Below are 10510 nucleotides of genomic sequence, written 5' to 3' on the forward strand. Positions count from 1 at the left end.
GCATTATACTATATGAGGGCTGCATTTTACCCTATGGGGTGTGTAATATACTGTATGGAGGACTGTGGGGAGTGAATTATATTCTATGGAGGACCATGGGAAGTTCATTATACTATATGGATGATTATGGGGGGGCGCATTATACTATATGGAGGATTATGGGGGCGCATTATACTATATGGAGGATTATCAGTGGCATATTATACTATATGGAAGGCTATGTGGGGCCATTATAATATTTTGAGGGCTATGTGGGGGGCCATTATACTGTTTGGAGGGCTAGTGCAGGCCATTATACTGTATGTAAGCCCATTCTAGTGTATGGAGGCTCTATGGGGGTCACAGTTGGGGGATCATACTGTGTTGGTGTCACCATACTTTGCCTTGGGAGTTGAAGTGGGGTACTGTAGGGTTATTATACTGTGCATGTGGAGGCTAATGTGGAGGAATGCACCATGGGAGTACCATACTGTGTTTGGGGGGCACTTTTTGTTGGCATCATACTTTATGGGGAAATGAAAGAGGGATCTAGGACTTTAGCAGGAGGAAAATTAATATGTAAAGGCTGGAAAGTTGTGAGATCTGCTCTTCTGTGACACAGACAAATATTTCTTTATTTATTTGGGGGAGGCCCAATTAGAGCTTCTGCTATTGGGCCCCATGATTTCTATGTACGCCCCTGGTGCCAACTAAGTATATCAACAAATGTTTCAGCACATTTCTTCGCTTTTGTTTTAGTTTTTTGGACTTTATAAATGTTGGCGCATGGTTCCCTTTTTCTAGGCTATGTGTGTTGTGTATATAGCTTTCCAAGGGCAAGTCAAGCCTGGGTCCTGCTCTGCCAACATCTATTTTGAGGCCTGTTGGCACATACTGAAGTGAACTACAAGAGTTAGGGGCCATCCTGATTGGGTACATCTTGTCCTGGTGGAGTGACTTTTACACTTTTTTGATCAAAATAGTGTCAACTAAGTACCCTATGTTAATATTTACATGTACTATTACTATTTATTATGTTAGTTACATGTATTATTACTATTTTTCATTTATTTATTTACCTACTAAAGGGTATTTGCTCATTTGTTTTTATTCTAGAATTTTCAATAAAAAAAATAGAAATTTATCCTGTTATCCATCTTGAAAAAATTGACATGTGAAACTGGTCTAAAAAATGAACAAATCTCTCAAACTTTGAATTTAATAGTTTAGCTCCAATTCGACCATGAAATTTAATTTGCACTGAATCAATTTACCTTTGATTGAAATTACTCTAAAATCTGGTATGTTGCTGCAGGAGTACATAAGATTAGTAGAAATATATAGGCAAACTGGTATCTTGCTTGCAGAAGTCAAGTGCACACAGGAATAGCAGAGATGTATAGGCAAACTGGTAACTTGCTTGCAGATATGCAGTTATTCACAGATTAGCTAAATAGCAAATGCGGATCTCATCTGGATAGCAGAGATTAGATTATTATTATAGTGAAATAGCACCAGAAAATGCTGAACTGAGGATGGAAACATAAATGGTGCTGGATTGCAGACAGGAGTAGCTGGGAAGATAATTAGACAGCGTCAAGAGGAAGATAAGGCTAATTCCAGAAAAAGAACATGGTAGCAAGATGGCTGACTACTCAGGCAGTGGAAGAATGTGTGAGCTGGCCTGAAACAACCTAGGATAATTACGTCATTGGTGATGACCATGCTACCAGAGTAACCCAGTGTAGACTAGCATGGAGGTAGCCGGTCAATAGGGCAGGAAGATATATTTATTATATATTAAGTTCAGAGGTCCAGGGTAATAATAATAATTAACATTTATGGGGGGTGGGGGTGTTCTAGCCACTAACATCAAGAAATCTAACAATGAAGTCGTAAAGTATACTTTCTGCAAAATTTCTTTTCTCCAGAGTATTAGTTGCAGACTTTTTAATTCTGTGGACAGTAATGACTAACAAGGGATTTTCAGTAATTACTTTTGGCCCCGTAGTCCTACAATACAATTAGGGTCACAAACTGTTTATATAAGAGCGATTTCCTAACCAGATCCTGCTCTTTTTCAAAGAGCAAGACCATTTCCAGAACGAGCCATAATAATAGTCACAAAAACAGAGAGGGTAAGAAGAACATGAGCAAAAACTTTACCAAACCAAACATCAAGTTTCATCAGTGATTTACTGAAAACCAAATTCTATTAAGGTAAGACCATCACAACATTATTAAAAAATGGAAATATATTAAAGACTGAATTAATTGAGAAGAGCTTCAATTTCATTATTGAATTTCTCACAATTTAATTTTTATAATGTGTATTTAGGGTCTTTTTTTATTAATGTCACCTTCACAGTAGCTTTTTTCATGTACAGGGTTTTTTGATGGCTATGTTTCATGAAAAATGTACTAAATATACATAAATATCTTATTTATGGTGTCCAATGGCTAAATGCAGCATCTATTCTCAGAATTGGGAGACCCAGTCTCTTTGCAGGGAAGAAGTTACTACACATAAAAAACATACCATGATAACTTCAAAGAGTAGCTACATTTTTTATGCAATTATTGATAAGTCTTTGCAATGTTATGAATCTATGTATTATATTCCTTTTAATCTCTCCATAAAAACAAAATTCTAAAAGTGCTTTTTGACTACCTCGTTCATTCTCCTTAAGTAGCTGCTTTCATCTGCTTCTCTAGCAAGAATCTGTACACAGACACATTAACAGTCTCCCTCTGTGAGCTTCTCTGCTCTCCTCCTGTATGCTCACACAGGGAGAGTGTTTGTAATCAGTGTTTGAGTATGGATTTTTTTCTAGACCAGCAGTTAAAAGGGGCTACTAAAGAAACATGAGCTAAGCAGTAAAACATCAGTTTAGTCTATAACAGTAACTCTATACATAATATTTTGTGCATTTCATCTTATTTAGTGACTTATTTTAAAAAGAAAAAATAGAAAATAAAATAGTAATTAGTAAGCTTGGTCTTCTATGCTTCGGCTGACCAGTTGCCCAGCTTTAGCCAAAATGATACTCTTTTGCATAGCTGGATCAAAGATGTCCTATGGGTATATAAAGTTTAAGCAATTTGAGTTTTTCCGATGCATATATCAAACATATTTCAAAAACTAAGTGTGAAGAGAGTTCTATTTGTTGACTACATCTAGAAGTTGCAGATGCCATTGCCAAAGTCAAATTTCAACAAATGTATGCTCCTAAAATTTTATTTATTTCTTTTTCTCAGATACAGGCTATATTATATGGAGAACTTAAACCAAACAAGTCCAAATGTTTTTATTCTTCTTGGCTTATCTCATGTTCCTGACCTTAAGGTTATCTATTTTCTTATATACTTGGTGATGTATATAATTACACTTTCAGGAAACAGTTTATTAATTACCGTAGTGAGCACCAACCCAACATTGCACACCCCTATGTACTTCTTCTTGAGTAATCTCTCGGTTATTGACGTCAGCTTCTCTTCCACCATAGTTCCCGTAATCCTTATAAATACTCTATCCAAGGACAGGAGTATTTCCCTTCTGGGTTGTGCTTTTCAGATGTTCTTCTCGTTGCTACTTGGCGGAACAGAGTGTATTATACTTTCGATCATGGCTTATGATAGGTTTGCAGCCATATGTAAACCGTTACATTATAACATTATTATGAACAGGAAGGTGTGTGTTTGTTTAGTTCTGGTATCATGGAATGGAAGTTTAGTAAATGCCCTCACACAAGTGACATTGACTTTCCAATTAACTTTTTGCAGGTCTCATCACGTCAATCACTACTTTTGTGAAATACCTGCTTTCATAAAATTATCCTGCAAAGATCCTTGGCTCAATGAGCTTTCAATATATGTAGCAGCCGGGATCATTGTTATCTTTGCTTTCTTCTTGATCTTAATTTCATACATCCACATCATCTCCACAGTTTTGAAGATTCGCTCGTCAGAAGGAAGACAGAAAGCTTTCTCTACATGCGCCTCTCACCTCACTGTAGTCATCCTCTTTTATGGAACAATCATGTTCGTGTATCTTCAGCTTCGAACTTCTTTCTTTCCGAAGACAGATAAGATTATTTCTCTATTCTATACAGTGGTGACTCCAATGCTGAATCCCATCATCTACAGCATCAGAAATAAGGATGTTAAGAACTCTGTGGTAAAGCTTGTAAAAAGAAAAATTAATCTTCTTAAAACATGACATAGGGATGGTGGTGTACATAGAAAATAGGGGTCCGATAGCAAAGAGCAAAGTGCGACCCCATTGTGGTGCCATATTTTCTCACCAAAGTTAGAAGGCAATAACAGTCAATCGGTTCATCGCATTTCCTTTGTTACTGGTTGTCAAGAACCTGTGTTGACCTCCATATTAAAAGTGAATGTATTGTGAGGAAAGAAAAGGAATTAGGCACCATGCCCTTTTCATGATCCCAGAACCAATTACCCACTCCATGTTTTCTAAGACTTTCTCAAAAAAGTTTATTCCTATAGTATCTACCGTCCAGTGGCAGGGTAATTACATCATAAGTGTTGGGTTGTTATGTATACTTGGGCCTCCTTTTCCAATGTTCACACACTAGGTACATGCTGTACATATCCCCCTCACATTTTGAGGCGCAGAGTGATGTTTGTAAAATTATTTATAGTTAACCTCATCATTGACCAAGGTATTTCCAGAAAGTGAAATTTGTATTAATAAATATGGATAAATAAATAATAAATAATTTTTATTTCTATAGCGCCAACATATTCCGCAGCACTTTATATTTTAGAGGGGACTTGTGCAGACAAAAGAAGACATTACAGAATAACAATAATCATATAAATCAACAGATACCTGGAGAAGTGAGGACCCAGCTCACAAGCTACAATCTATGAGGAAATAGGGGAGACAGGAAAGGTGGATGGTAATAATTGCTTGTATTGTACGGTCAACCATCAGTGTAATACATAAGGTACTCACATAATGCTAAATGAACCAGTCACCAGCCAGTATTTGAACAAGTACAGACACAGTAGTCTAAGTGATGGGTTTTGTGAACAGAAGATACGAGGGACCTGATTTGGAACGAAGTTTTGTATGGGGGGGTAGTTAGATAGGTGAGGTGAGGTGATAGGCCAGTCTAAACAAATACGGTTTTAGGCCACACTTAAAACTATGGGTATTGGGGATCAATCGAAGAGTCCTCGGTAGTGCATTCCAAAGACTTTGTGCAGCACGTGATAAGTTTTGAAGACGGGAGTGGGAGGTCTGGATTATTGAGGATGTTAATCTTAGGTCATTAGCAGAACGGAGGGCATGGGTAGGGTGGTAGACTGAGACAATGGAGGAGATGTAGGGTGGTGCTGAAGCATGGAGCGCTTTGTGGGTGAGGGTGATGAGTTTATATTGAACTCTGTAGCGGATGGGTAACCAGTGCAATGACTGGCACGGTTGGAGGCATCGGTGTAGCGGTTGGCGAGGAATATGATCCTGGCTGCTGCATTTAGGACAGATTGGAGTGGGGAAAGTTTAGTAAGAGGTAGGCAGATTAGTAGAGAGTTGCAGTAGTCCAGACGAGAATGAATCAGTGCGATAGTAAGTGTTTTTGCAGAGTCAAATGTAAGAAAAGTTCAGATTCTAGAAATGTTTTTGAGGTGTAGATGACATGAGCGAGTGATTGGATATGGGGAGAGAAGGAAAGGTCTGAAACAAGTATAACCCCAAGACAGCGGGCTTGTTGCTCGGGAGCAATGATGGAGCCACACACGGAGATAGCAATATTGGGCATAGGTAGATTAATGGAGGGAGGAAACACAAGGAGTTCAGTTTTTGACGGGTACAGAGGTAGGACATGATGTTAGAGACGGCTGAAAGACAATCACTGGTGTTTTGCAATAGTTCAGAGGTGAGGTCAGGAGACGATGTGTATAATTGGTTGACATCAGCATAGAGATGGTACTGAAAACCAAATCTACTGATTGCTTGTCCAATAGGGGTGGTGTACAAGGAGAAGAGGAGGAAGCCTAGGACTGATCCTTGAGGAACCCCAACAGTAAGGGGACGAGGAGAGGAAGAGGAGCCAGCAAAAGATACAGTGAAGGAGCAGGAAGAGAGGAAGGAGGAGAACCAGGATAGAACAATGTCCTTGAGCCCGATAGAGCGGAGCATAGTGAGGAAGAGCTGGATTAACATTAATTGTAGTAGGATTATTTGATGTCACTGTATATGAGTTTTTGCCTCCTTACGTGCCCTTTCATTCATCAACAAATAAGGAGGCGTTCAGTTAGGAAGTAAAAACAACTAAAGGGGACATCTATGGAACAAAAATGGTGAGTGCCATCTCAGGAAAACCCATCTATTAGATAGAGTCCACAATGATTTGGAAAGAACATCTCACATTGTGTAAAACCTGGATACAGATTGACATCTAGATTTAGGGTTTGCACATACCACAGTATTTTCTGTCTGAGTGCGATCCCTCAGGGAACTAATGAAAAGAATATTAAAAATGGTTATAGGAATTTTCGCCCCCAGCAGTTTGCCCCAGCAATTTGCCCCCAGCAGTTCGCCCACATCAGTTCGCCCCCAGGTACATTTCGCCCCTATCATTTCGCTCCTATCATTTCGCCCCCAGGAAGATTCGCCCCCGCACATTTCGCCCCCACACGTTTCGCCCCTATCATTTCGCCCCCCGGAAGATTCGTCCCACACATTTCGCCTCCGCAAGTTTCGCCCCCAGATCGGGGCGAAGTGGGGGCAATATGTGCGGGGATGAAATGTGCGGGGGCAAAACATTCTGGGGGCCAAATGCTGGGGACGAAATGTACTCGGGGGCGAATTGCTTGGGGGCGAACTGCTGGGGGCGAAACATACAATTCCCATTAAAAATAGATATGTGTAAAATAAAAAAATAAAAAACTAGAATCACCTCTTTCCCACTAATTAAAAGTAAAGACAGTAAAAAAACAAACATTTTTGGTATTGTTACATGTGTAAAAATATCTACTACCATCTACTAAAATATTACTTTTTTATTTAACCGGTAAGGTGAACGCTATGATGCAAAAAATAAAATCGAAATGCCAGAACTGCAGTTTTTCGATTGTCGCACTGCCACAAAAAAATCACAAGAAAAAGTGAGAAAAGCAACATTGGTACCCCAAAATTATACCAATAAAACTGTCAGCTCACTACACAAAAAAACAATCCCTTACACAGGTCAATTGACAGGAGAATAAAAAAGCGTATGAGTCTCGGAGTATGGTGACACAAAGCAAATATTTTACAAATTTCTTAATTTTTTTACTACTAAAATAAAAAAAAACGAAACACGTTTGATATCGATGTAATCGTACTGAACTAAAGAATCATCCAGACATTATTTTTATCACACAATAATCACCATAAAATAAAAAATCCAAAGAACAATGGCGGAATTAAATTTTTTCTGTAAATTTACCCCACCCACTTAAATTTTTTTTCCATTTTCCTGTACATTACATGATAAAATGAATGTTGTCATTAAAAACTACTTCTCTCGCAAAAAAGTCAGCCGTAATATGGCTATGTCGATGAAAGAAAAAAATAGTTATGTCTCCTAGAAGTAAGGTAAAAAAAACTTCGCTGTGTTACTAAAGGGTAAAAGAAGCTTTGAAATCGGCCATAACTAGTGATGAACAGACCCGTTGTAGGTCGGGTTCGGTGGGCTGGGCCAAATTTAATCCAAAGTTTGGTTCATGTACTTGAACTTGACCCAGAACTCAAACCCCATATAAGTCAATGTGGACCTGAGCTTTGGTGCTGTAAAATGGCTGTAAAATGGTGATAGTAAGGGCTAGGGGCTGCAAAAGGAAGCAAAATGGGGGTAAAAACAGGACAATTGCCCTGGAAACAAATGTCACTGTTTTTTTTGAAGGGTTGAATCAGTTCACTTTAAGAACATGACGACAACTGTGAACACTTGGTTTTCTTTTTATTCTGACGAAAACAACAAATTAACTGAAAACTTCAGTGTGCATAACTATTTACTCCCCTAAATCCTGTACTTTGTAGAGTACAGTTGAAAGTCACTTTGGATAAGTCTCTATGAGCTTTCCACATCTACCAGTGGGATTTTTGCCCATTCCTCAAGGAAAAACTGGTCCAGCTCCTTCAAGTCAGATTGTTTCCTCTGGTGAACAGCACTTTTCAAGTCAGACCACAGATTCTCAATTGGATTAAGGTCTGGGCTTTGACTAGGTCACTCTAAAATATTTACACTTGCACATTTCCCCTTAAACCACTGGAGTTTTGCTTTAGCATTATGCTTTGGGTCATTGTCTTGTTCCAGTCTCAAATCACTGACAGACTGAAGCAGGTTTTGCTCAAGAATATTCCTGTATTTCGCACCATCCATCTTACCCTTGACTCAGATAATTTTCCCTGTCCCTGCTGCCAACACCATGTTTCACTATGGGGATGGTGTTCTTGAGGTGATGAGCTGTGTTGGTTTGGTGCCAGACATAGCATTTATCCTGGTGGATAATGAGTAAAATTTTGGTCTCATCTGACCACATCACCTTCCTCCAGTCCTTTGGGGAGCAGTGGTGTAGCTAGAATCTTATGTGCTCTTGTTCAAGATTTGGACCAGACCCCCCTAACGGAAAAAATATTTATACAGTACAGACCAAAAGTTTGGACACACCTTCTCATTTAAAGATGTTTCTGTATTTTCATGACTTTGAAAATTGTACATTCACACTGAAGGCATCAAAACTATGAATTAACACATGTGGAATTATATACTTAACAAAAAAGTGTGAAACAACTGAAAATATGTCTTATATTCTAGGTTCTTCGAAGTAGAGCACCTTTTGCTTGATGACTGCTTTGCACACTCTTGGCATTCTCTTGATGAGCTTCAAGAGGTAGTCACCAAGGGAATATATAGAAGTCATGAGGCTTCATAGAAGAAGTATAATGCACTATAATAGTATATAATAGTATAATCTAGTCCTCCATATAATATAATGCATTCCATAATCCTCCATACAATATATTGCACAGCTCATAGTCATCCATGTAGTTTAATGCACAGCCCATAGTCATCCATAAAGTATAGTGCACTCCATAGTCCTTCATGAAGTATAATGCGTCCCATAGTCCTCCATAAAGTATAATGCACCCCATAGTCCTCCATAAAATATAATGCACCCCATAGTCCTCCATAACATATAATGCACCCCTATAGTCCTCCATAAAGTATAATGCACCCCATAACCATCACTAAAGTATAATGCATAGTCCATAGTCATCCATGTACAATAATGCACCCCATAGTCATCCATAAAGTATAAAGTACTATATAGTAATCCATAAAGTAAAATTCCCCCCATAGTCATCCATAAAGCACATAAAGTATAATGCACCGCCCATAGTCATCCATAAAGTTTAATGCACCCCATAGTAATCTGCAAAGTATAATGCACCCCCATGGTCATTCATAGAGTATAATGCACCCCATAGTTGTACAGCCATACATCCATGTACGGGTATGGCCACTCACATTTAAAAAAATAAATAAATAAGTTCCCTTTACTCCCCCACTGTGCGCATACTCTTGTGAAGCTGGCAGCTGACTTCGGCATGCAACGGGGTCTTATGACTAGAGATGAGCGTTGTTCTACTCGAACTGTTCGCCAATCTCAAATTCGAGCTGTTTTGGGCGGTGTTCGAGCCGTTCAGCGAACACGAACAATTTGATAAAAATTCGGCTGTTCGAGGTTATGTTCGATATCTGTTCGTGCACCAAAATCATAACTGGATTTTTTCTCAGTAATGATGAAAATTAATGTTAATACGCAGTTTGAGTGTACAGCGGGGTGGGGGGAGGGGCAGGGGATGGATCTCTGCAGGAACAATGAAGATCTCCATTTTTTTTTCTCTTTCCCGCATTTGCAGTGGGGAGGTGCAATCTGTCAGCCTATCAGCAGCGCACACACGGAGCGAAGTGCTTTTTTTCACACAAGCAAGGGCATGTGTCATTGGCAGTGTATGTCACATGTCCTTGCCCTATAAGACCAAGCCATTTTCCCCGTCGCCACCATTTTCTCACTGCTGCAGCTGCGTGTTAGACGGCACCGCTGTTGCTGTGTGCGCTATACCTTGTTAATTTCAAGCCAATTTTCGCACAAATCTACAGATAGCTTGGGAGTAGGGAATAGTAGTGATTGCAGTCCTTTTAAGGACTAGGTTACAGCATTTCCTACGACTTTTATCAGGCAGGTCTGTGCTCTTAAATAGATAGATTGTGGGAGTAAAGACTAATTGTAATTGGAGTCCTTTTCAGGACTAGGTTACATCAGTTCCTATCAGTTTTTGCCAGGCAGGTCTGTGCCAGTGCTGTGCAAGTTTTTTTCACAGCATTTGGCTGAATCTAGCAAAGCTAATCCTTTTTGGCCTATTGCAGAGTGTGTTAGTCAGTGGAGTAGCCTATCTGTGTTGCAAGATATACCACCTGTGTATAGAATACCAATTTTTTTACTGCACCTA

General features: G+C 39.2%; 1 protein-coding gene across 1 annotated transcript; it reads left to right on the forward strand.

The window, feature by feature from the left end:
• Nucleotides 1-3241: 3241 nt before the first annotated feature.
• Nucleotides 3242-4198, forward strand: LOC141153026 (olfactory receptor 10A3-like). Its single transcript, XM_073637699.1, has one exon. The coding sequence runs from the start codon at nt 3254-3256 to the stop codon at nt 4196-4198; it is 945 nt and encodes a 314-aa protein (XP_073493800.1). The 5' UTR covers nt 3242-3253.
• Nucleotides 4199-10510: the final 6312 nt, after the last annotated feature.

Source organism: Phyllobates terribilis, unplaced genomic scaffold (genome assembly GCF_046119375.1).
Source record: "Phyllobates terribilis strain yellow unplaced genomic scaffold, ASM4611937v1 Scaffold_7__3_contigs__length_470593459, whole genome shotgun sequence".
Lineage (NCBI taxonomy): Eukaryota > Metazoa > Chordata > Amphibia > Anura > Dendrobatidae > Phyllobates > Phyllobates terribilis.

Bases quoted from the DNA above. Each gene is read 5' to 3' on its own strand.
- LOC141153026 (XM_073637699.1), top strand. From the start codon at position 3,254: ATGGAGAACTTAAACCAAACAAGTCCAAATGTTTTTATTCTTCTTGGC.